The 26,759-nt window shown below is 39.7% G+C and overlaps 1 protein-coding gene across 1 annotated transcript; it reads right to left on the bottom strand.

The window, feature by feature from the left end:
- Positions 1–2,263: 2,263 nt before the first annotated feature.
- LOC109998082 (E3 ubiquitin-protein ligase TRIM21) lies at positions 2,264–4,673 on the bottom strand. Its single transcript, XM_020652816.3, has 2 exons — positions 4,594–4,673; positions 2,264–4,466 (listed from the first exon to the last, which is right to left on the bottom strand). Exon 2 carries the CDS (start codon positions 4,462–4,464, stop codon positions 2,830–2,832), a length of 1,635 nt encoding a protein of 544 aa, XP_020508472.2. The 5' UTR covers positions 4,465–4,466; positions 4,594–4,673; the 3' UTR covers positions 2,264–2,829.
- Positions 4,674–26,759: the final 22,086 nt, after the last annotated feature.

The following is a 26,759-nucleotide window of genomic DNA, read 5'->3' as shown; positions in this document are numbered from 1 at the left end:
TGAGGTCTGCTGCTCCCCTTTGTCTCGTACCATTTCTTGGGTCTCACATTGGACGCTGTTGCCTTTAATTCAGGTCCTACTATCTCCTTTTCCCCTCTCTGATAATAGAACCCAGGGTGCTGTAAAATGAGTAAAAGCAGCGTCTTCCTTCTTTTCTTTAAAAGTATGAATTTAGAAAAGAAGTAGACAAATCCAGAATAAAACTGACAGAAAGTCGAAGATGCATCAGTCACATTTATATAAAGACCTTTGTGTCAACAGCTTTAATGTGAAAAGAAATCAGTCTCAGTTACAGATGAGCTTAGCATGGTTTTCACTTTAGATTTTTCTCTTTTTTAAGACTTTCTTCATTTATCAGCCAGTGCCCTCTGGATGAGTTCACCTTATACTGTCCTGACTTTTATCCTCAAATTGAATGCTAGAAATAAATAAAGTTTATTTTTTCAAGTTGTGGATTCAATGAAAAGATGTGTGTGTGTGTGTGTGTGTGTGTGTGTGTGTGTGTGTGTGTGTGTGTGTGTGTGTGTGTGTGTGTGTGTGTGTGTGTGTGTGTGTGTGTGTGTGTGTGTGTGTGTGTGTGTGTGTGTGTGTGTGTGTGTGTGTGTGTGTGTGTTCATATTTAAACCCTGTTAGAAAGCCTTTAGATCAAAGTCTGATCTAACCTGTCACTGGAAAAGCCACACAGATGTATTTTTTTCATCCCAGAGATCGTGCGCACGTGTCACTCATCCGTTATTTTCTCTTTACCCGTTGACTCACGTTATGAACGCTTTCATATTAAAGGTGCAATCAGCAGCATAAGTGCATTTCTATCCTCATGACATGTCGTACTTCAGTTCTTCTTTATTTCACAGCTTTGAGGAAAACCAAAAGAAAACCTCAAAGGAGAATATGGTTTGAATGGTTTTATCTCTTTTTATTCAGATTGTGTATAATATATGATGTCTTTATATACTTCCAATTAATTAAATCTTTGTGAAACATTTGTTTGTAAAAAAAAGGGTTTGCGACCGCTTCATATTAAACATTAATGTATATTATTTTATATATACTGGTGTGTGTTCGTTTGATAGGGATTCCTTTCAGAATCATTGATCTCTGTCTCTCTCAATGCAAACCTTTTACCATTGTTGCTGTGTTACCAGGTCACTACAGCAGCTTTCACATTGAAATGCTTTGCAGACGTAAATGGTGTCTGGAATTAGGCAGATTTTCTTTTTCCTCCATTTTCAACCTGAGAGGTCAGTAAACAGCTTCAGCTCCTGGTGTGACAGTGATAAATGTCCATGAACACATTGGCTGTGTAAAACTTCTCAGAAGCTTTGAATTCAAATATTTATATTTGAATAACTTCAGTTTCCCGTGTGATGTTTCAGTTGTTTATTGTTCCATTAGCCACATGTTGTCGTTGCACAGCATGAAGTGAAGGGAACGCACAGCAGTCGCTTCAAAGCTAATAATATCCTGGTAACAACAGAAGTCTACAGAACATTGTTCCATCAGACTAATGAGCACGGCCCAGTCATGTCAGATTGATGATAACAGATGATAAGTGTTTCCTGGAGTTTCTATCAGTAACCTTGCTAACTTGAAGACAACCCCCTGAAGGAGCAGACACTAAATGATGGTGCTCTACAACATCTGGAGCTGAACATTTACAGGCTTAGAGGGTCTGAGATTGTCTGGTTGCAGATCTTCTTCAGCTTCAGTCCTCCAGCTCTCTGAGGACGACTGAAGGAGCACCAACTCATTATCAGCCACGTGGATTTAGTCTCGTTAAGGGACCCTAATGGATAGATTGATCTCATTTCATTTGGCACTTCATTAGATGCACGTACTGTAGGACAAAGACATGTGCTCCTGTAGAAACACACACACACACACACACTAACCACATGATGGACTTTTTTTTTCACATACTGTCTCTCATTAAGGCAAAGTAATTACACAGTCCAAAGTACTCAGAGATCGCTTTAACACAGTGAGACATGGTGTGCTATCATTATGTCATCATTACAATCAAGTTCTTCTGTTTATGAAAATTGCTTTTCATAATATACTGGGAAAGAAAAATGATGGATTGTTTTCAAGTGATTGCTACAGAATTGCTAAGTGTATGTTGTGGGAATCTCAGGCTTTCAAGACAGTTGCTGATTTGTGTTTGTTTTTCAGAGGAATGAGTCAGTATTTCAGTTTATTTTTTTGGAGCGTGGTGTGGGTTTTTACCTGGTGTAGATAAAATATATCCAAGAGATTGCTGATGCAGCTTCCTCAACCACATTTATTTATTGCACACTCGTATGAAAATTCATTTAAACAGCACACAGGAGGTGCACACATTTGTTATCCAGTGTTTCGAACACTCAGTACTTCAGAAAAAAAGCTGGATAACCTTTTTGTCGTAACTAATTATTCAAAAAGATGAAAAATAAAATAGCCCTAAGAGGTGGCTCATCAATAAAGTGAAGTCTTCATACAAACAGTCCAAAAGTCAGGTGTTTGTTGGAACCTGCTGTATCTCTCAATAGCAGCCTGTCACAAGCAAACACACTTAATTTGTTTGACTCCAAGTTTCACAAAAAAGTATTGAAAGTGCTGTATGACCTATATCTTTGGTATTGATATGAACATGTTGTCAGACAAGAGCAGCTTGCAGATATCAAAATGAATAGCCAGCTCTTTGTGTGTGTACAGATCTGAAGCTGTCTGTGTGATAGGTAACTGACACTGATGGATGAGAGAAACAAAATGACACATTGGAGTTTCTTGACTATTATAAACCCTCCTCACATCCCCTCACCCTGTGTCCTTCACTAACAAAACCAAAACTCAGATGTTGTTACAGACAGGACTGATGATCAGTGGGGCTGAGTTTTTACCGCCGTTGTTACCGCAGGGTCCAAAGTATGGAAAGAGTCTCTCAGTGAAGTTACATCCAGTGAAGGAGAAGATGCGAGCCCTGGCGTCAACGTCGTAGAAGGAAACTTGACCTTCTTCATAATCCACGAACACTCCGACCTTTTGAGGAATCTCTCTCACGTGGAGGTTGATAGCAGGGCCAGCATTGGCCGTGAACTCGTTTCCTTTTCTCAGCCAGATGGTCCAGTATCCACTCTTAGGGCTCAGTCTCATGTCCCCCTTCCTGTTGATGGACTGGTTAGTCACTCCCAGATCCCACTGGGTTTTCCCTCGGACCTGGACCTCAAAGTAGAACTTTCCAGAATTAAAACTCTCCTTTGCGAGGACATTGAGGACATGATCGAACCTCTCTGGCTTGTCCGGGACGTTCCTCTTTCTGTCTCCACACTTGACTTCTTTCCCGTCCTCAGAAACAATGAGAGAAGGGTTCGCTGTGTCCGGATCAAGAGTCAGATTCACGGCATGAAACTGCATTTTCTTCAAGTCGGGATCACACAGCAGCCTGATTTCTCTTGTCACTGTTGTCTCCAGCTTCATCAATATTTCCTGCACAGTAAACTGGTCGCTGTTAAGAGTCACCTCAGACCAGTCCTTCACCTGTGGAGGAGTGATGGTGAGAGAAAGGAAACTCTGCAGGAATTTAAAGGAGTCATTGATGCCAGTGACCTGATCAAGTTCAGATTGTTTTTGCTTTATTTGCATCATCTCTTCCTCCAGCTCTTTAATGAAGCCTTTCTCATCTTCTTCAGTCTTTTTCTTCTTCGTCTGAATCACCTCACTCAGCTCGACTTGGCTTCTCCTGATGTAGTCCACCAGAGCAGTCATCACATGCTTGCTGTATGCCAGCGTCTTCTCTGCATTATTTCCACTCGCCTCCACTGAGTGTTGGATCTCTAGAAGTTTCTGCTGATGCGTCTGAATCATCTGATCCATGTCTTTCTTTTCTTTTCCCAGCTCGTCCTTCCTCATTTCAGCCTCCTCCTCCACACTCACTGTCTTATGGCTTTTATGGTCACTGTCTACACAGACTCTACATAGAAACATTGAATCCACTTTGCAGAACAGCTCCAAAGGCTCACCATGCTCTTTGCAGATCCTGCTCACGAGGTCCTCGACCAGGTTGATCAGCTTGTGTTTCCTCAAGGGTAAAAGCCTCTGATGAGGCTCCAGATGTGCATCACAGTAAGACATGAAACATGTTAAGCAGGACTTGGTGGCTTTGAGCTTCCCCCCAGTGCACATACCACAGAGCACATGTCCACTTCCTGCTTTTTCGGGGGTGTCATGGGGTCTTTCTTGAATTGTCTTTTTCACCTTTTCGGCAGCATTAGCGAGGACAGTGTTGACACAAAGGTCTGGTATCTTTGAGTACTCCTTGTTACACAGTGGACACAGGAATAAAGGTTTGTTAGTGTCCCAGTGGAATGTGATGCAGCCACGACAGAAGGTGTGACCACAGGGAATCGCCACAGGTTGATTGAAGACATCCAGACAGATGGAGCAAAGAAAGTTGTCCTCCACTATTAGACTACTGGCACAAGCCATTTCTAGAAAACACCAAATGAAAAAGTTAGAGGGTCAAAAGTTGAACAAGATTTATAGTTGTTGAAAGCACTGAAATATGTCAGTAAACACTAAAGACATGACCAATAATATCAAAGAGTTCAACTTTACCTGTTGTCAGTAGTTATCTTATAATCTCTCTCCGGTCTGTAAAGCACAGTTGAATCACACGGCTCTGTTTCTACTTTTGGTTTCACTTTTTTTTACTTTCTCTTCCAGCTGTGTCACTGACTCCCCTCCCATTTCCTCATTTAACTTGAACAAGTTAACTCTTTAATAACCTGTGACCCACGTACAGAGCTTCTTTTTTTCTCTCAGGTCCCTTTGAGCTTATTTAGAGTCATACAATGTCCCAAATCTTCACTTCAAAGGTTTGTACACTGCCTCATGAGCAATGATGTCTTTCAGGTGTGCATTATTCATATGATTCTTTACACTCACTTTCTTGCTTGTTGATGTAGTCACAACATTAGTGCTTCAGAAATCTCTTTCATGTGTAGTATAATGCATACATGAAATGAAAGCTATGAGAAAGCACAACATGCTAAATTGGAAATGAGGTTGAGAGTGCTCAGTGACGGCGTCTGAATAATAAACTGTAAATACTCTCGTCCTGTTCAGTGTCCTCTGAGGAAACAACACTTTGAACACAATAGCTCCCCTGCATCCTTGAAGGTCTTTATCAGAGCTGAAATCATCTGTGTATGCTGCGTTCAGGTTCCTGTGAGTCAGAATCAGCAGCGTTCATATATGACTACATGTATTTACATGTCTGCAAGGAGGATTTGAGCAGGACTGTAGGTGTGTAAGCATTTTCAATTCTGCTGAACGATGACAATGTGACACATTGAACTTAACCTTTCAGTGACAAGAATTAATACACTTCTATGCAGATTAATATGTCAGTTAAACCTGATGAATGTGTTTTACAATATGTGAATGTGTCATATCTCAGTATTTTAATTCTCCATTATTTAACAGTAAGTCTTTACTGTGAAAGTAAAAAGCTTGTACAGCCTCAGAAGATGTTTAATGTACTCAGAGAAACTGTAAAGTGAACGGGCCTTTGAAAATCCAATCATACAACTTTTTAAATAAATGTCCTTTCAGTATTTTGAATTATATATGTACTGTACATTCATGTGCTCAGAAAAAAAGCTCCTGTGTGACATTCTCATCGGAAAATGATCAGAGTTTTCTTGAGTCACGTCTTTTTCCGGCCTCACCTTGATGTCTCGGCTACCATCAAACATTCAGACGACATTTGGATCAGAAGGGGATTCCCTTTGATCCTGGTCTGGTCTGTGTGGAGCTCAAGGACTTTAGCCTTTCTTCTCCTCATAGGATCCACTGATAGGTTCATTGAAGGATGAGAGGGAGTCAGGCTTTTTTCTCCTCCCCCTTTTTTAAATTCTCGCTCCTTTAGTCTTTCAAGCAGAGAGATATCACCCTCCTTGGTCCCCATTCTCTGACCCACTGAGCTCTCACCTGTTTCTACTCCTTGAATATATGAATTAGAGATTAGAGGAGCTCAGAGTGTGAGAGGGCACAGACCTCCCTCTATTAGAATAGAATCCCTCCTGCAAGGTGTCTGCTCCATCACAAACACAGTACAAGTCTGAAGTTAAGCCTGGTCTCCCCTAATGGCCCAGAGTTATTATTAAATCTGAAAATATGTTCAAATAAAAATAATTCAAATGAAATTAATTGAAATAAATAAAGTAAAAAATATGAAAAGAGTTAAAAGTTACAGTGCAGAGATAATGTTTAAAATCTTATGAAAATTGTTTAATTAAAGGCAGCTGTAAACAGGTGTGTCTTCAACCTCGATTTAAAATAGCTGAGAGTTTCAGCAGACCTGCAGTTTTCTGGGAGTTTGTTCCAGATATAGGGAGCAACAACTCTGATAAACAAAACCAAAGAAAGAAGAAATCCAAGCAGTCAGATTGTGTGTGTGGGCAGTGTGTATGGCAGCCATGTTCTACTGTGCAGTGAGGGAGGAAGAGGACCCTCAGTCACCTCCATCATTCTGCTTTGTTTACAACTTGGTCAGAGAGGAGGGTTGTGTTATTTCCAGCCCTCCAGACACAACGTTTCTCCAGGAAAGATAAATAATTAGTCATGAGATGATTTCCTCCCTTCATCCATCAGCCCGGGGAAGATGGCTGCCAAATGAGAGTCTCCTCTCCCTGCAGTGTTTTTGTTCCCCAGACACCCAGCTTTAGATTTCTCTCTTTTATAGGACCACTTTGAAACAGTCAGACACTTGAAAGGATGACTCCATCTCTGCCAAGGTGTGCACAGATTAAAAGCTTCCTTTCTTTTGACTTTTGCTTAAAGCAGCAAACCTCTGAGAGCTGAATATTTTGTGAGTTTTATCTGTTACTCTCACCAATTTAAAATCAGGCCGGACATTTTCCTGAACACTGAGCGGAGCCTGGAGGTTAAGAGGATCAGAGAGCTTATTTCTAAATGAAAAGGTTGTTAAGTTGTTTTATCAACACTGTTATTCATTAAACGTGTTGTGACTGTTGGATTTAAACCACTAGCTGAGGTGGCCTCCAAACACCAGAGGAGTTAGTCTCTCTGATAGGCTGCCTCCACTGCTGCATTATTCATTTATGCTATTTGTCAGACTCAGAGTCCATGACGGAAAATTCAACAAGGATTGAATGATTGAAGACTTAATGAGGTAAAATATTATAAATGGTTCACAGGGTTGAAAACTTGAACAATTTGTTTTGTTACATTGTCAACAAGATTATAGAGAGTAGTTGAGTGGTTGACCTTATTCCTCAATTTAATTTTATGTAATTTGCAATTTTTTCAACATTTTGCTCATTAAATGGGCCAATATCGATCTCATATTTTTTTTTCACTTTAAAGAATGGTTAAAAATGACCAGTTTGTCAAGCGGATGGTTGTATTTTACTTCTGTCTCATTCCCATTTCTTCCTCACTTTTCAAGTTTCCAAACCAGCACTCCTTTTCTTATTTTGCAGCATCCACTGTAGCTGTCGCAGAAAATTATATTTCTTTGAACAGAATTTTGTTGTAATTACAGAGAAAATGTTTTATTTTTGAAATGTGTTCAGATTCTATTCTCTGTTACTGACACCTACTGGTCTAATTGTGTGTTGCGCTGAGTGGTCAGCATGCGGCGTTCACATGTTTAATTGAAGCAATAAAACGTGCTGCCAGAAGCTAGTACCAATGGTAGGACATAGATGAAGGAGATGCGTCTGTGAAGAACATTAAAAGACTGCAAAGCCTAAACATTTCTGGTTAGAAGGTGCACACGGTATGTAATTGTATTTTTATTTGTAAAAGACATTTTGTTTAGCTTTTGTATAGTCATCTGTGCTCATAAATGCTTGTGTCTTTATTTACTTCATTTTAGTTTTTCACTGTGTTTGCTGACAAAAAGGAAAGTAATAAATATTGGTCCAACATCAGTTGGAGCATGGCTTATCTGTACCAGATGAAGAAACTTTGGGAGCAGTCATATCCACCTCTGAAGCCCTTTAACGATGATAACCATGATTTTTTTCACTCCCTCTCTCCGTCATCAGGCACATTTAGTGACTGGGAGCTGCAGCCTTTCCTTGGCTCTCACAGAGGGGCTTTAACAAGGTCCTGCACTCCTTCTGCTCTTTCCTCCCCATTTTACCATTCCGCTGCCACTTTCCCCTCTTCCCCACAGTAATTTTACCTTTTCTCTGAGGGAAAAGTGTAAAGATGCCTGGCTCAAGTAGAGGGATAGTGGATTGTGCCTTGAATCAAATAAGACCCTGCACATTTCTCAGCCCCCATTAAGTAACCCACCATGTCCGTTAAAGCTCTACATATTTCCTAAAGGGCCTTTCAATTAGGATGCGGTGTGTGCTGTGATTGCGCTAGCGCTAGCTAGTAGATGTCCCTTTTACCAAACATTGTTTGTGTTTTGAGAGCAACCAACCACATCAGCATGAATGAGACGGCCATCACATCAGCACCATTCAGCTCCTGACCGCCACGCCCTCCTTCTGCTGCCAGACTCCACCTTCCAATCAAATCATCACCTGATGCCCAGCTCATGCCTACAGCTCGATAGTTTTGCCATTCACTGTGGTATTTAGGACCTTTCCCCTGTTTTTCATATGTACAGTGGTTTTGAGTAAAATATCCAGGGCAGGACAGGATTTCTGGAAGTTTAGGCTCATCCGGGCTGCAGCTCTAAGACGAACGATTCTCAAGCACAACACTGCTTTTCTAAACACGCCTTGTACGCCCTAACTGTTGGGAATTTCTTTCCAAACATGAGCTGTCCTGGTAGGTCTTTAAACTGGTATAAACTGGTATTATAGAGCTCAGGGAAGGGGGAATTTTCCTCTTTTTGGATGTGCTGAGGTGTCCTCACAAAGTGCTGAACCCAAGTTGAAAATGGTTTAGTTTCTGTGCAGCATGCACACATGTAAAGAGCCACCTTGCGCCGCATTCAGCTTGGTGCGGTTCAGATACTTTATATTGCCGCGCAACACATAGACAATGAATGGGTTTGAAAGCGATGCACAGCACTCTACAAGATAAGGTTTGCATGAATAAAAGTTTCTAAAAAATCTGAATTATTCAATACTTGCCCTTTAAGCAGAGTCTGAACCTGTCTAATGTGCAGACGTTTAGATATGGAGCAACTTGTTTTTGACTTAAATGCACTTTTTGATGAACAAAACAGAGAAAATACAGCAGTCTGCAGCCTTGGCTTTCTATTTAAAGACGTCACTTTTCCAAAAACTTTACTTATTACTTCAGACCTCCGCCATTTTTCTCTATGGAAATTCTACAATGTAACATAATGTAAAGGACAGAAAATGAGAAAAAGGATAAAAGCTACACTTTAACTACTTCCCTATGTAATAAATCAAACTATCAGTGTTATAGGAGAAATGCAAACAGAAGATTGATCATGATAGAAAATCTTAGTTGCAGGGCTTATATACTCCACAACTAGATGGCTGGATGAGATAGTTGAGGTATGTCTCAGTTAACCTGGACAGCAATGGGTTAATGTGTTTTTGCAGATGAATGGCGCCTCTGAGTAATTGATCCATATAAGGTGACACCGAGAGGCAGAGGGATTTTTAAATACTCACCAGTCGTCGACGTTATGCAAGATTTGATAAATCTGTTCGTAAACAGATTTTTAGGAGAGGCTTAAAGAGTTAAACAGCTGAAGCTTGGTTTGTTTATCTGCAATAAATGTACGTGTTCATTCTTCTTTGATCTGATCTACACTGCTCTACAGTTTTCTCCTGAGATGCCCCCTTGGTTCTTCATTATCATCTTGAAGCTGCAGTTAAGAGCAGGGAGGGGTGGATCATCAGGTTCTTTCAGTGTCCCACCTGACCATGATTAATGTGAGAGAGGCCTGCTTCACAACTAAAGCACAGAGCTCCTCCACCTCCGCTCCTAACCCTCACTCCTTCACATCACCTCCAGCCTCTTCCTCAGTTGGTTTAACGCTATAATGTGGTGGGTTCATCCAGCTGTGCAGAAGCTCCAGAGGTCAACCAGCCATCTCCCAGATGTCCTGTTAGATTCTGTAGTTTCAGGAATAGAAAACTGAATATATTTAAAGAGCACATGTCACAAGGGTCATGGTGGGCAGAGCCTCATTTGGTAATAACTGTACATTTTTCAGTGAGTGTTTAGTAATATCAAAGATACATTTTATTTCTACGGAGATGCATAACAGTGAGATCCAAAATAACTGTTTTTATGATTGAAATCTTCATCTTAACTTAAAGGGGGCCACAATACAACAACTGGACTAAAGAAAATACTAAAAACAAAACAACAACATGAAATCATGAAGACAACAGTGATACAAGAGATGGGACCAATTGAAAAGATACAAAACTACAACAATAACAACAACATGCACAGGACACTTGGAAAACACACTAAAGGGTATATAAAACCAGAAAAATGATAATATGGGACCTTTAAAATGATACAAAACCACTATAAAAAGATACAAATTGTTCACGATGAGACACACATTTACCACATAAAATCCCCAACTGACACATTATGACAAAAAAAAGACACAAAAATATCTTCTGAGAGAAATAAACACCCAAGAAACAACAGCAACAATTTGACAAAGAACAACTACCATAGACTACAACACATGATAAACAACCTCAAGGAGCTGAAAAGGACTAAAAAACAAAGTACAATGCCAAAAGAAAACAAACCTATGAAACAAAGTAAAGATGAATAGAACCCCTTCTTAAAAAAACACATGGCCACTGTAATTGGACACTAAAGTACTTTAATAAGACAAAAAACAACTTTAAAGACATTCAAATGACAGTCACTACATGACACACAGACCTATATGACAGCGAACCTCAAACTACAGAAGACACAAGTACTACCCAGAGCGATTTTAACAATGCAGCAATGTTGTAGCTTTTGTAAAACTTCTACATGTCCGTGTGCAAGGGCCGATCATCTCCCAATACATCCACTTCTGGTCCTTCTTTTCATATTGCCGTTCTTTATTTTCCTATTTTCTAACTCTTTATTCCCACTTCCCTCTGCTCCATCCGTCTCCTCTCTGTGTCCCCTGTAATGCCACAGACGTTCTCTGAAAAAGATGGGGGAGATCACTGAGGATTTCTATTTCTCTGACCCCGGCGTGCCCTTCATCTTCCTCTCACAGCTTGATCTTTCACACATAAGTGCTTTTTATTGTTGTACAGCAGCCAGCTCTTGGCCCGTGACTCTACTCGTCTCTCCCAGCCTCTCTCATTATTACAGTGAGAATCGCTCTGCTGGGTATAAAACTACATATTTGCTTTTCTCTGTAATGTTTGCTGTCATTGTCTATAAAGACCCACCCAATGCAATGCTTGAAATCTTTCTGACGCTTACGATCAGTTAAATGTGATTCATGCAGAGTGTTTTCTTATTAACCCTTTTCTTTATCGCCCTACAATCACCTTTCTACTTACCTGAAATCTATTTCTGTATTACTGATCCAATATACATGCCTTGATATTATTAAAATAAATCTAGGGAGGTCCATGATTTTCTTTCCATTGTTGTAATAAAACCTCACTGAGATTAACAATAACTTTTACAAATGTGTCATGGCTAAGGCAAATTGTAAAATAGGGTAATACTCAACAACTTTCTCTGGGAGGCAATCATCTAACCATTGGTATTACTATTTGGTATCTTTTAAGTGTATTTCACTTCATCATATCAACTCAATCATCGCTAAAGCTGTATTTTCATGAACCTCTTCCCTGTGATTTACAGACTTGTGAAAAACAAAGTTTGTATCATAAACTATGACTAGAGAGACTCTTTTAATTTTCAAGAGGCCAAATATTTATGTGACAGTTCAGTTTGGTCTAAAGACCATTTCTCTACTAAAGCTTTATGTCTTACTCTTATAATGTTCTTGATTTTTGTCGTCCCTCCAACATGTCTCCTTGTCTCTGCCAGCTTTCAGTCAAAGATCCAGTGAACCGTCCCATCACCAGAATAAAGGTCATCCATTAAACAATAACAGGGACCTTGTTTCTGAAGGATCAAGCAGCTGATCCAGACTTACTTACCTCATGGAGCATCCAGGTGGTCCATCACTCTGTGCTGACTGTAATGGACTGCTGAGATAGATGGACCTGTACTCTCTGATAGGACAACTGGAGGTTGGGCCCATGTTGTATATATTTATTTACTTAGTAGAGGCTGCTGTGTTTAGGTCAGACTGTCGAGTTTCTCCATCAGCGTTGATGACATGTGACGGTCCATGACATGTCTGTCTCTGATGATGAACACGTGTGTGTGACCGTGTGTGCTGCTGTCGTCCTCAGGGAACATAAAGTGCCACTCACTCTGTTGGTCCAATACTGGCTTGTCAGTGTAGCGAGCAGGAAACATGGAAACCTCAGGCTGCTCCTGGAATAACTATATTGTATGTTATAAAGTGAGCACTGCCAATCAGATATCCTCTGCCTTTGCGATTTATAAAACTATAGAAATAACTGAGGGCTGAGAATAAATGTAAAAATGAAAGGTTCACCTCGTTCTTCTATTTCACAACAACTGCTCCTAAAATAATGAGTACGTAAGACAACTGTTTCTCTTTAGGCAAATTAGAATAGTTACAATGGTAACAATACTCACCGGACACCCTTGAGGGACTCACCAAAAACCTGCTGTTATCCAATGAAAACCACCAATTTATGTCAACACAACTGTCCCCTAGATAATATAGAACAAGTAAAAGTGGCAGCCTCTTTAATTATCAAGTTAAATGTCCGACAGGTTCAGAATTCCTGATGTTTTTTGGCAGGTTCCTCCTGCTGCTTCCTTGTAATTCTCTTTCGAGCTAATGAATGTAATTAAATGTCATATTTGTTCACTGATCAAGTTATACATCAGGTCAGGAGAGTGTATTTATTCACAGCTTTTCAAAGATACTTTGACACATGAGAGATTACCATTTATGAGATCATGTTTGACAGATTCAACCTCCCCGGTCACAACATCCCATAATGTGCCGTTGCTGAGAATATAATATATCAAAAGTTGTTGGGCTGGAGGTGCTTGTTCACTTTAGCTCTTGACATTTTCCCTGACAGCATCCCCTTGGCCTCTTCTGATTGGTTGGCTCCTGTGCTCTATTTGGCTAAAAGTGCTGCAGCAGTAGATTTGGACAATCAAAGCAGAGCAGAATGGAAATGAGATGCTGGAAACACTTTTGTCTTCCTGGAACACATTCAGACTTCAGGTTATAAAAAGATATGAGACCTTGTTGTAACACACCTTTACTTTTGGCTTCATGTGGTTACTTTAATCCTCGGTCTCCGTGTCATTGTATTATGGTAGATTGAGTCCCCTCGGGCATTCAGCAATTTCTCAGAGAATCATTCTTTCACTGTGATCCATTTTGAGTTTCTCCATCTGGCTGAAGGGCTTTTTTTTTCCCCTCTTTAAATAGCCTTTCAATTCTTCAGGTGTTAGATGGTGAGCTTGTCGATTTCAAAGATATTTTCTCTGAAAGTAGTTTAAAAGTTCATGACTTTAGTCTTTACTGGTTTCTCAAACACACAGTTTCCAGCTCTAATATATGCCTGACTGTTACACAAAGAAACTTTGCACCAAAGCTCACTTTGCCAAATCTTATTGGGTGCAGTTGATGACCAGATAAATACTTAATAGGACTTTTGACTTGAAGTTTCTTTAACTGGTAAACTTGATATCAGAGCAGTCATTAGGTGAAAACAGATCAATTGCATGGCAACAACCTCTGCAGTGTAAATGTGTAGATCAATCTTTACCATGTTTTATGTGATAGATGAAAGATGCTGTTTAATGACTACTCATTGAGCCCCCCCCCATGCATTATGTATTAACACATACAGTAATGTGGGAGCTCCTGTGATGCCAGCTCTTCTGTTTGAATCTTTTGTCGTAGTGAATCAATATCTGAGGCAGGATTTCATTTCTCCTGTCTGTTTATGTCTTTCCCTGCAAACTCCTGGGAATGTAAAACCCTGAGATAGATGGTATCAAATAGACATTCAGTCTGTACCGTTGCCATGTTTCCTTGTAGAGTTGCACTGATGTGTAACATGATGAACACCAAAGTTAAAGCAACTTTTACCAAAGTCTTGCACACACATCAATCTGCTTTGTTACCCTCATGTTTGACGTGAAAAGATGGAGAACAGTGCAGATATCACTCTCCGAGGAGTCACCTTTATCTACTGACACCTGATAAAACACGACTCATATTGCTCTCACCTTTGATGAAGCAATATCACAGCACAGATTGTGGTTTATCATGCAGAAGCTGCTGACTTCGACTATTCACAGTATCACTTTAGCTACAACTCTTTAAAGGATGACACATTTCGTGGGATTTGTTTTCTGCTTTCATTTAATTGAGATTCATGGCTGGGGATTTGTGAGCTTTAAAAATCAACTTTATTTAAGAGTGTGTTATTGTGTTTTAAAGCATGACTTGTTGATTTTACATACAGTATAACGTTTTGTAAAAACTTTGACTCAACATTGTCCCCATGAACTCAAACAGCTGCCGCTTGCACTTGGATTTACTCTGCTCGGGCTCAAACTACTTAAACTCAGATTTATTGTTTTGTGCGTGGATTTTCTGTACTACAGCTTTGGTGGTTCTCCTCACATTCATTTAACATAACATGGGTTGAAAAGACCCTGACTGTTGTACAACTGTATGAAAATGGATAGATGCTGCGTGATGTGATTACGATACCTGCTTTTTATTCTCAGGATTATCTTCAAGAATTACCATCACAAACAACTTCCACACTCTTAGCCATAAACACGAACCTTCAAAATGGAAGATCTAATGGATTTAGAAGACTTTATCGACAAATACTTCCACAGAAGCGTCATTATGGAACGCAGCACCGGCACCCCACAACACCCGCTCAAACAACCTAAAGAAACGAAAGAAAAAGGATGCATTCATCAACACCGACGAACCTGACACCACAGAAATTGAGGTCAGAGAACTCTCAAGCATAAATCAACAAAGACCTTCTCGTTCCACTGCACAAAGAAATAAAAGGTTTGTGCCACAGTCTCCAATTCGCCCACAACCACATTGCGTCTCTTCTCAAATGGAACCAGAAATTACAGTCTTCAGTTGAAACACTCATCAAAGATTCCTTGACGACTCAACTCAAAAAATACCATCCGACACCATTAAATACAGGGTTCATCGTCTTGGAACAGCAAAAACAGCAGTACCCCGACCCATTATTGCTAAATTTACATTTTCAAGATATTTCCCTTTTCTATATCTGTAGCTGTCAGTAAAATATATACTTTCTTTCTCATGTCCTCTGAAGAAGAGTTGTTGTTTGTTCACACTGTGTTCTGAAATTTCTTCCTCTATCTGGAGGACAGTGTTTCTACTCACTGACCCTGCTGACAAAGGTTTACAGCTACAAGGAACACAAGACTGAATCTCAAAAATCGATGATTCTACACACATTTAATTGAACGCTGTCTGAACTTTTGTTTTTTTGTCCTGCGGTGTGATGCTACAACTTGTCAACCTTAACTGTTCTTTTAGTGAGTGTGCAGGAGATCTAAGACACACACAGTCTTCCTCTCATGCAGTTGGACTCCTTCAACATCAGCAGCTAACTGAACCATGAATGTACACGTTGTCTAATATCAGCTTTCTCGCCCTTAAAGAAAAAAATGTTTGATGCCTTTTAACTGTGTTACTTTGCATCTTCTGCATGTGTTTATTTTTTTCTTGTATGCTGTCTGTTAGCTGTGTGTTAGCTGTGTGTTAGCTGTCTGTTAGCTGTGTGTTGTCAGTTGTGTTGATTTTTATGCTCGTACTTTACTTCAGTACATCATTCAGCCAACACTTCAGGGATGATGCTCTGTTGTCAGGAATATGTGCAAAGAAACTTGTGAAGGATTACAGCTTTAAATTCAGACAGTTATTGTAGTGACATGAGCTCATAATACAAGTGGCTGTAAATTTAGACCATCCTGTGGCCTTATATGGTATAAATGTAAATGTACATAAACCTCATAAATGGATTGTGTCAAACTAATTTAGCCTTTATTGCATACTGTATCCTTTTAGATTGTATAAAACATTTAAAGGGGACATATTATGAAAAATCCATAGGCCCGAAGTTTGTGATTAGCATGTCTCTCGTGTATCAGTGTAAACTTGATTATCTACTATGTCATTAATTAAGTATATAAAACTAAAAAATGTACAGTTAATTCTCCGTTCATATCATGGGACAAATCATTAGGTTCATTTTGTCATGAAGAGTTCAGAAATGCAGACTTAGATCTTTGAAAATATTTGAAATGCCTCTTTTAGTTACTTTGTGTAAAGACTTTTAATTTGTCAGTACTGGAATTCAGCACTCTCCTTTAGAGAAACGTAAATTCATGTCTCTTTTTATTCTAAATTCAAGAATTTCAGCCTTTGAAAAATCCATCAACCTGCTCTGCTGTTGTTTTCTTTCTTACATAAAGTAGAATCAATAACATTGTTGGTCTTTGTTTTCCCCTCTAAGACTCGTACGTGTCTGAGTGACAAGACGGCAGCAGATTATTTTTTCTCTGTTACTCTCCTCTGAGGGATTGTTTTGACTGACAGCAGACTGCGGCACATTTCTTGACAGCCGTTATTCTTTTGACTTTATCTGTATTGTGGCTGTTTAAAAGTTTGTTTTTGTCCCTTTCAGGCTTCTGTTTTTCTTTCTGCCATCAGGGGTTTTCTTTGTCTTCTTGGCTCCATTCTGCCTTCATGACTGACTGGCTGCTGAGCAGGACGGCTGAATGTCATTAAACGCACCTCAAGTCATTGTGACTCAGTGTATTATAGATGAGTCCTATAACCTGTAAACGTTTGAGCTCTAAACTGATACATTCAACTACAAACCCTGTTCACATGGCACAGATTGAACTCAGTTCACTTATAGACTCACGTGATTAAATGATTGTTTTTATTAATTATAAATGTAAACCAAAGCTCCTGCTGCCATTATGCTCCACAATATTTCACCCCTGATTATAGAAACACAACAGGAACTTTTTCCAATTATCTCTCCCCAGAGGAGGACTCTATTCAATGCTAGAGTGATTACCTGTGAGTCCATCATAGTTCATCCAATATCTTCTCACACAGAGCTGTGACATATTTAATAGGTATAGTGAAACCATCTTTTATTGCTCTTGTGCAGGATTTGATTAGTATTTGATGTACTGTATGCTTAGAGTTGTCTCCTGAAAGATGAGCTGAAGGAGTTTTTCATTGGCTGTGAATAAATCCATTCTCCCCTGTCCATCATCTTTATGTGTGGAAAATGAAAAGAAAACAAAACAGAGAGCCCAGCTGGAGGGTTCGAGTCAAGTCAAACCGACTCAATCTGGAATAAAAAATAGACGTTTCCAAGTGTGTGTGTGTGTGTGTGTGTGTGTGTGTGTGTGTGTGCCTCCTGTATGGCTGCTGAGTCACTTCATTTAGTGTTTATGGACAGGAGTAGGAAGTTAAAGTCTTTATTAACCAGCCTGTTCTTGGTGTTTCTGCTGCTGGGTGTCATGCTTCTGTCAGGTTGGATACTGACCAGCTCAAGGACCTCAGAGCTCCTCCACTTAACCACCAAACACCTCTGCTGAATAGGCCGCTGTGTGCAGACATCTATACTTGACTGCTTCTCCTACACTCTCACAAAGCAATGATAATGGGAGTAAAGGTTTTACTGGGTGGATATCTGAGTAAAGTATAAAAATAAAATAACCAGCTCTACTTTCATGAAGGTTAAAAATCTTAACCTCGCCCAGCTGTGGTGCTGCGGTTTTGCTTCACTGAAGACTCGATTGTCAGAAGGGTTAAGGACTTCTTTTAACAACCTCATCTTTATCTGCCCTGCATGATTCTAATAAATATGATTCATGAAATCTTGAAGGTTTCACAGCTCCCCCCTGCGTGTTTCTGCTCTGCTAAAGGAAAGAGCAGTGAGTTTAAAATGCTTAAGGATGCTCAATATTACGCTTAAATTAGATAGCCTCCAATGCATACCTCTGTTTAAAAGATTTGTTTTATCAAAGATGTCAGCAAAGTAATGTAGTTTGTTATCCAGTACTTTTTTCTCAATGTTGGCATAGCAAGGAAGTGAGGTTAAATGTATACGATCCAATGAATGGCAGTTTGGGAGTTGTAGTGGTTAGCAGAGGTGTAAGCTTGAGGTTATTTGGATCAGCACAGCAGTAGATCAGTATTTTCCTGTTTTTGATTATTAATCAGTAAACACTCTGCATCTGCCTGTTGATGCAGGTGCATCTGTGATGGATGCTTTTATTAAGACCAGGTAAGATTAATTGTGGAGGAGGAGGACATGTTTGCTGGCCGTAGACCCTCAAGGGGAGAGGGAGAATGGATCAATCAATTGTATCCATCTCAAACCACATAATGCACTGCGGATTGTAGAAAATACAGAGCTGGAGGAGGTTTAGATGTTAAACAGTCTCTTCTCCATTATGTGTGTCTCACCCACCCACACCCCCCCCCCACACACACACACACACACACACACATTTAGGGAATCGAAATATCTGGCACCCCTCAGACTCTTCAGACCAAGAGCCATGCTTTGGTGTTTGAACAAATGCATCTCTTTGAAAACATAAAACAAAAAGAGATGTGCTCCGCTCATCTAACAATGGCTATAGATATAATAAAAGGTTGTTCGTAACATGCTAAAAGTATAAGCGTACACACACATGCTCGCACACACACACACACACACAGTAAGGTCAAAAAGGCTGTTTTGCAATCTGTGCATTCTCTCGTGCCCGCTGTGTGTTTTCATGATGAAGATGTATTTGTCCAATCAGCCTGTGAGGTTTCTGTATGCATGTAAATGATCCGATGTCACTTCACATACATCAAACCTAAACCAAATAATAGTGTACAAAGTGCTACCCCCTGCCCCCAACCTGTATTAATGCAGATATGCAAATATATTCTTCTGTACACAGTTTCATTCATAATAACGGCATAATGCATTAGGATGCAAATTGTTCATTTTCTCTCTGTAAGACAAATGTGTGCTCTGTTTATAAAGTAATGCATTTCTGCACATGTTTACAGGCAACAAAGGTAGCCAAGATACTATTACATGTCAATTTAAATGATGTATGTATTTTACATTTCTTTTTCTCTCACATGCTCGATCAGCTTCCTGTTTTCATTCTTTCTTCCTCCCAAACTCAGTTGAACCCCTCTCTCCGTTCAGGCTCGTTGTTAGCTTTTGAAAGCTTACTCATTACTCATTGTGAACCCATTGTGAAATGGTCCCAAACTTCCCTCTCAGCTGGGAGGTTTCCAGCTGATACACCTCAAAATGGCTTCATTTCCCATCAGCCCCACTCACCTAAAGGGAGCATTTAGTGAAGCTAAAGGCCAATCAGAAGAGTCCAGGAGATCAGTAAAGCCTCGGCCTGAAATCAATCCTCAGAGTTGACGAGCTCATGACTGTGGGGGCACAGGGGGAATCAACCTCACATCGACACATTCATTTTAACCAGAGAGAGTCCCTTCAGAAGGACCAAAAGACTTTCATTATCAACGATTAAATAAAAGCTGGTGGACAAAAAAAAACTATATGGAAAAATACAAGTGACATGATACTGAAAGCCATTATCCTGCAGTCGTCCCTCTCTCTCTCTCTCTCTCTCTCTCTCTCTCTCTCTCTCTGACCATTGACTGTAAATATTAACTGACGAAGCCTGAGTGACATCACCTGATAACAAATTCTGCCTTAACCTTGACCCTGTTATAAAAAACTCCTCTTGAATAAGCAGCTTAAAAGTAAGACTGACTGTCCCGTTTCATAGAGTGGAAACGGCTTTTTGAAGTCAGAGTTTTCCTCTCACTGGGGCTGTTTGTAGTTTCTGACAGATGATGTGAGCAGGATATGAGAATGATGCAATCAAAAGCAAACATCTTGCAGATCAAATAACATGAAAAAAATTCAACCTTTTGGAGATTACTGTGCTGATATAATATTCAGGTTGTTTGCAGGATTGTGAAGTTGAGTTTCTGTTTGTTGTCCCTGTTGGCTGATGTGCACAAGGGATGAGATATTGTAATGATTGTTGTTGTTATTTCTGAGCACATTTTTGCTTACAAATTGTTCTAACCTTGCAAAAACCAATTAATCAAATCTTACTACCTAACTAATGCTTTTTCTTTCTTTGTGAAGTAGCACCTCTCTTACAAACACACACACTGCACTACACTCCAACTCTGAGCTGGCCTCTGATTAGTTAGAAAGAAGGAGATAAAGTGGAGAGTGGGACGATCACAGGAACAGTAACAGCATCACTGGGTGAGAAATAGTATTTAGGACATTATTTCTAGACTCATTCCAAACTTAGTCCATTTCTCACATGTTCTCACGTCCAAGTCAGCATCTTTCTGCCAGCAGGACAGCAGGCAGTCTGTTGTAGAAACGTGTGAGAGTTGTCCTTATGACTGTTGTGTTGCAGACCGGTTTTAAAATAATCACGGCTTTGTAGCTCTCATTTGTTCTGTATCATCTCTCCTCTGAGTGTACGGACACACTGACACAGTCAGCAGGAGAGCTAATGTAGCTGTAAGCAATTAGCAAGCTTGTGAGGCTTTTGTCAGGAACAGTAACACAACAACAACACAACACTGAAATTGTTATCAGGCATCACCTTGGCAACATAAAGACACCTTTTAATGAGTGGGTCTGAGCAGGGAGGCTGTCGTGTCATTATTAGAAGACTGTTAATTAGCAGGATGAAAGAAAACAGTCTTGTTGCTGTATGAAAAGCACGCTGGACGAGTGGTTTCCCCTTTGACAAAGCCTGTTTACAAAATCCAAAGCAAGCACCGGCCTTTGTTTGAGGTTTAAATGTCATCACGACAACACTAATTTCATTTTAAAGCATGTGGAAAATATAAAAGCTATGGCTGAAAACATCTTTAAGGTTGTTTCCTACTTTATATATAGAAACAATGTATTTTTTTATCAGCAGGAAAATTAGAAAAAGACCTGTTGATGAAAACACTAAAGAAGTCTCTGTTGAAAAGAATGACTTTATATATATCCGCTATGACATTGACATCTTGATGAGCTGCTAGCAGAGCTACTGGTAAAACTGGTTCTTAAGACAGCAGCTTGTTAATGCCAGCATGTCGTCATCGTTCATAATCCACAGGGTTTATAAAATTGGAGAAAATGATCGACAGAAGTCTCCTCCCAAAAAAGCCATGTGAGTTGAAACATATCAACACTATATACAGGAGTTTTGTAGTAAAGAAAATAATAAAAATCAATGTTTATGATAAGCAACAACTTAGTGGAAAACTTTGCCAGATGATATGGCTTTACAATTAAAATAAAATATATTCAAGAAACTGCGTGTTGGTTTATCTACAAACAACAGCAAGCAGGTACATTGTGACTACATGTAAAACATGCTGTGAGGGGAAAAACACCTTTTTAAAGTGAGGTATAAGCCGGGTTACACTCAGGGAGGAGGAGAAGACGGGCTCTTGGCACAGCTGCTGCTGCCGCTCTGTGATTTACAGGTCTGCCAGTGAGAGCCCACACAGTAAGTGTTGTTAAAACACTTAGAGCTGTGAAATGAACTCCAGACGAGGAGAGTCAGCCTCTGGTGTATGTATGATCTGTTCCTGTTGAATTTACTGCAGGGTTTTTATCTATGAGGATCTGTTTGCTTTCTATGTAAGACTGCAGAGAACCACAAGCCTGAGGTTTCGTGTCAGCTGATTTGTATGTTTATAGTCGTAAATTGGAGAATCTTGTCTTTTGCTCTGAGGTAATGTTTCATCTATACTTTTTTATGACTTTACATGTTTCAAGTTAAACTTCAAGGATTGAATCACTGAATCATTGTAATAACTAAAAACTGAATTACTGCTGCAGCTAACATATAAACCTGGACCAACAATGTTTTCCGAGTCTTAATGTGAAGCTTTCCTCAGAGGATTTGTGCTCACCTCTGGCTCTACAGTATTCATCAACAATGATCTCATCTGAAGCAACTTTAACTGATAAACTTTTTAAGAGTGTTTTTGGGGTGGAAAAAAAAATAAACTTGTTTTATTCCATCTTTTATTAGTAAGTACGTTGAGTTTGCTTTCCTATTTAACTTTGAGAAAGTCCAGCTGTTGTTCTGAGCTCTTTGTAAAGCTTGATTTGGAAGAGACTCAGACTGTCTGTCTGCTTCTCTGTGTATCTGTATATGTTTGTGGCTGTATCATAAGTTAGAGATTAGGCTCGTGATGGACAGTCATTCAAGTTTTATTTTCAATCCTGGAAGCCAAAAATCTGACAACCATAAAATGTAATTCTGGTTTGACCTTTGACTTTCCCTTAACCTTTCCAAAGAAATATGTTGTTGCTCATGAATAATGAGTGGGATTTTAAATCTCTCATTCCTCTCGTGTCTCTCTACAGACCTGAACCATAACATGACAACGGCTTCTAACTCCATGACGATGTCCATGTCAGACCCCAGCGCCATGACAACAACCTGGAAACGTCTCTGATAAGCATGACTGGAGAGTTGCTCAGGGCAGGTACCACAGAAACACACTACATGCTGCCAACCAGGTCACACTGAAGTGCATTCTGTTGTACTGTGAATATATTGATTTGGGAATTTCTATCCCACAGCTCATAAAAAACCTTAGTTTGTTATTTACAGTTGACATGATTTCTTCTTAGAAGATCTACTGTCAGAAAGGTAAAGCTGCCCACATGTTCAGAGGTGGGAGAAACAGCTGCTGCTGTAAGTTATGAAACCTCTTTCAGTTGTTGGCTTGAATTCAGACTGACTGTGTAGGAAGAAAGATGAGTAACAGTGTTTCCTCCCTCTGATGCCCTCAACGTGCCCTTGAGCAAGTCAATGAGCTTCAGTTGTACTCCTCTAACCAGGCAGCTCCTGATGCGTCAATGTTAGATTATCTGGACCCTCCTCCTCTGCATCCACTCCTCCAGGCAGTTATAATTACGTATATGCTGTTAGCTCATTTTCCTGCTACAGTAAAGGTTTAAAAATGACAAATAGCCGCAAGATGATGACTTGTGTGTGTTGTCATACCTGTGTGGGACCTATGGGGGGCGGTTATTCATCCCTGTCCTTCTACAAAGTCCATCTGGAGCTCAGGGTGTTTACAGTGTACAGAAGGAATTCCCTCACTGTTCAACTTGTGACTGAAGAGTTAGTAATCCATCTGTATTACGTGGAAGTTTGAGTCTCCATGAAACAGAACTTTACGAGTTCTAACTACTGCGTCAGGAAGTATTTCCAACTGAAACGGGATTGAACCAACCACAAAATAGAAGGCGGAGCATAACGTTGGGATGAATCTGAGTGGATCGTTAAGTTCGACAAAGTTTAATTGATTGACAAACAAGTAAATGCCCCTCATGTTAATCACATTCCAGATGCCTCAGAAACAGCTGTGCCTTTAAAACACAAATGACTAGTACATATACACAAAAAGGTATTTGTTAGAAAACATACACTTGGTGGGATGTGTATAGGCTACTCCTATCCATAGACAGGGACGCATTAACAGCTCATTTTATTGAAAGAAGAATACTGTCCCCCTGTTTATTAGCAGACTGAAATTGTGTTGTGTTTAGTCTAAAAAAGTGTCGTTTATTGTAGTGAATGAATTTAAAATTATTACATCTCCAGAGTGGTTGACATTATTGATTGACAGGGGGAGAGAAATCTCCAGAGTGGTCTGGCATTTTCAGACGTAATGAATGCATCCCAGCTGAACTGGATGTTGATTGACACTCTTCACAGACAAAGTGTTGAATTGCTGCTAATGAGGTGTTTTTGTAGCTTTTAGTTTGGAGAAGCTGGTTGTTTCAGTTAAAAGTATTGTCTTTGCGATGCATTCTTGGTGTCGACAGATCTATGCATCTAATTTATCATCTGTGAGTCTATATTTAATATAAAAGCATGTGTAAGACACCTATTGATTTCATGTGTGGTATGTGCTGCTTTGGGAGCTGAACGTTTTCACACTCAGGCCTCTTCACCGTCACACTGAAAAATCTAAAACAGTCCATGTGAAAAACTGGGTTGTTCTGAAAATTGAATACCCATCAATTAAAGGAATTAACAGTGATAAGACTAACAGTAACTCACTCTGTATTCTGAACATGTAAAGTATTGATCAAGTGTCAAATGAAGGACTTGGCATACGCTTGGTTATTTGATAATGCAGCCCACACTCTTAATATTACTGTGAAATAATCCACTTTGAAGTACTCCTACATGTTCATTTTCTTTGACTCCTCTCCTTCCATCACGTTCTGTGTCTCCCCCTGATCTCAGGTCAGTCAGAGCTGACTGCTGAGTGCACTCTGAGTTATGACTGTGTGTCCACACTCCCTGTTCTGCCTGCTCTTAAACAGGAGCTGAAAGGAGGCGTGCTCACCATAAACCCTCACTGAACCCCATCCATACTCTCATCTTAGAATCAGAGAGAGTTAGACGGTCATATATCCAGTCTGTTAGCTCTGAACCTGAATCTGAACACAACACACACACACACACACACACACACACACACACACACACACACACACACACACACACACACACACACACACGTACAGTTTGTCTTCCCTGCGATCCTCTACTCATGCACATAATGCAGAAAACATAGCTTTACAAAATCTGTGAAATATGCAAACACACACACAAATATCATGTTTAAGCCTTGAACTAATCCAGGAGGATAAACTTTTGAGTCTTCATCGTGACTAATGTAACCCTGTTTTATTTTTACTCTAAACTAGACTATTTCGCGGAGAGTCTGAGAGAGAGTCTGTTTGCTTCAACAGGAGGGTCACAAACGTAAGATAAATCAGAGATTGACTTCACGTTACTGCTGCATTCATGCAGTCCTCCTGCAGTGCCAAAACAGCCACCATTTATCATTATCATTACCATTTAGGAGATCTGCAGTGTTTACATGTCTACAGAACCAACACTGATTTCTTCAAACATTGTCAGAGTGCTCACATCAGTCAGCGGTCTCCCTTGCTCTACGATATTAATAATCAGAAGTTTCATCAGTGAACAACAGCCTTTGAACTTTGTCCGTACTATGACTGATTATGAGGATTTAGAATGATTGTGTGAGAGATGCCCAGACTTAATTTTCACACTTAACTCATTTATACAATAAGTCTGTGCAGGGGATGAAGATGTGCAGAGAATGGAGGAGGCAAAATGCCTCAGGCGCTGCTGCGTCTCTGTGCACTGCTGCGTCTTACAGCACAATATAATAAAAAAACAAAACTTTGTTAGCCCAACTGGCTCCATCAATAAAAATGATTAAACAAAGACATCCTTTTTCTTACTCTGGCAGCCATATATCCTACATGAGAGTGATGGTAGTGTCACTCAAAAACACACATTAGTGATGAAAAAACATCTAAGGAGACACTATTAATCAACACTTGTGTGGCTTTGACATTTTCTGAATACATGAAAGCTTTGGATGAAAACGCGTCTAATTCAGACTTAACACGTGTTAGACCTCTGCACAGAAAAAACAGACCAAATGGATGTATTGATCTTTTTATCTGACTGCTGGTAGAAGAGTGTTTTCCGAACAATCACTTTTATCCTTAACCTTCAAGTCAGTGCATTTACTCCATTATTTAATCCGTGCTGTCCAGACAGCTGCACCGACAGACTGTGAAGCACTCTGTCAAATCTAAATGCTTAGTGTTAAATAAATACAAATTACTATTTCATTATTAGGCTATTACTGCTGTTGACTGATATAATAGAATAAAAGACAGACTTATGAAGAGCTCCTTCTTCTAAAGTGCCATCTCATTGTCAGCACAGAAAGTCATTCATTTGATTTATTTCCACATTTTCTGCCATATTGCTGGTGTCATCAGTCATTCTGTAATAGGGCCAGCTTATTTTTTCATAATGAGACAGTTTTCTTTTTAATGTGGCAGAAGGAGACAGTCTGCATCAGTTTGTTTACTTCTCTGCCAATCACATCAGTCACATCAATTTGATGAAGAGGGAAACATCTGAACCCTGTGATCATCTGAATTGATGGCTTAAAAAATCATATTCGTGATTTATTGGTGCAGAAAGGTGCTGATTTGATATTTCATAAAAAGTTGATGTCGAACAGATTAGCCCTGTTACATCATGAGCTTCATTAATGCACTTGATCAGTAACTTTAACAGCACAAAAGCGACAGAGCTTCAACAAAAGCTCCAGTCTGAAGACTTTAACTCTTTAAAGTAATGTGGAAGTCACAATCATTGTGAAACAGGAGCTGTTCCTACACTAAAGATAATCGATTCATTGCTCGTAACAAAGCAAAGCAAACGCAAACACACGCGCACACTCCACTTTGTTTGCTTGTAGATATTCTGTTTGCTGTAGATTAGTTTATAATAGTTATTTGTTTGATTGAGTAGAGCAATAGCAGAATAAGCTGCTTGGCATTGGCAGAGAAGATTTGGCAAAATAAATAATCTACCAAACACAAATTTCCTTACTTTTTGTGCGATGTTTAGATGAATGAACTGACAACAAGTGTGAAGTCATGCTGAAACTGAATAGACACTGGGGTAATCAGACACAGGTGAGACTAACTAATAACTATTGCTTATCTTTAATA

Source organism: Labrus bergylta, chromosome 9, assembly GCF_963930695.1.
Source record: "Labrus bergylta chromosome 9, fLabBer1.1, whole genome shotgun sequence".
Lineage (NCBI taxonomy): Eukaryota > Metazoa > Chordata > Actinopteri > Labriformes > Labridae > Labrus > Labrus bergylta.
This window is presented reverse-complemented; position numbering and strand designations above follow the sequence as displayed.

Excerpts from the sequence above, each read along its gene's own strand:
- LOC109998082 (XM_020652816.3), bottom strand. The coding sequence starts at position 4,464 with ATGGCTTGTGCCAGTAGTCTAATAGTGGAGGACAACTTTCTTTGCTCC.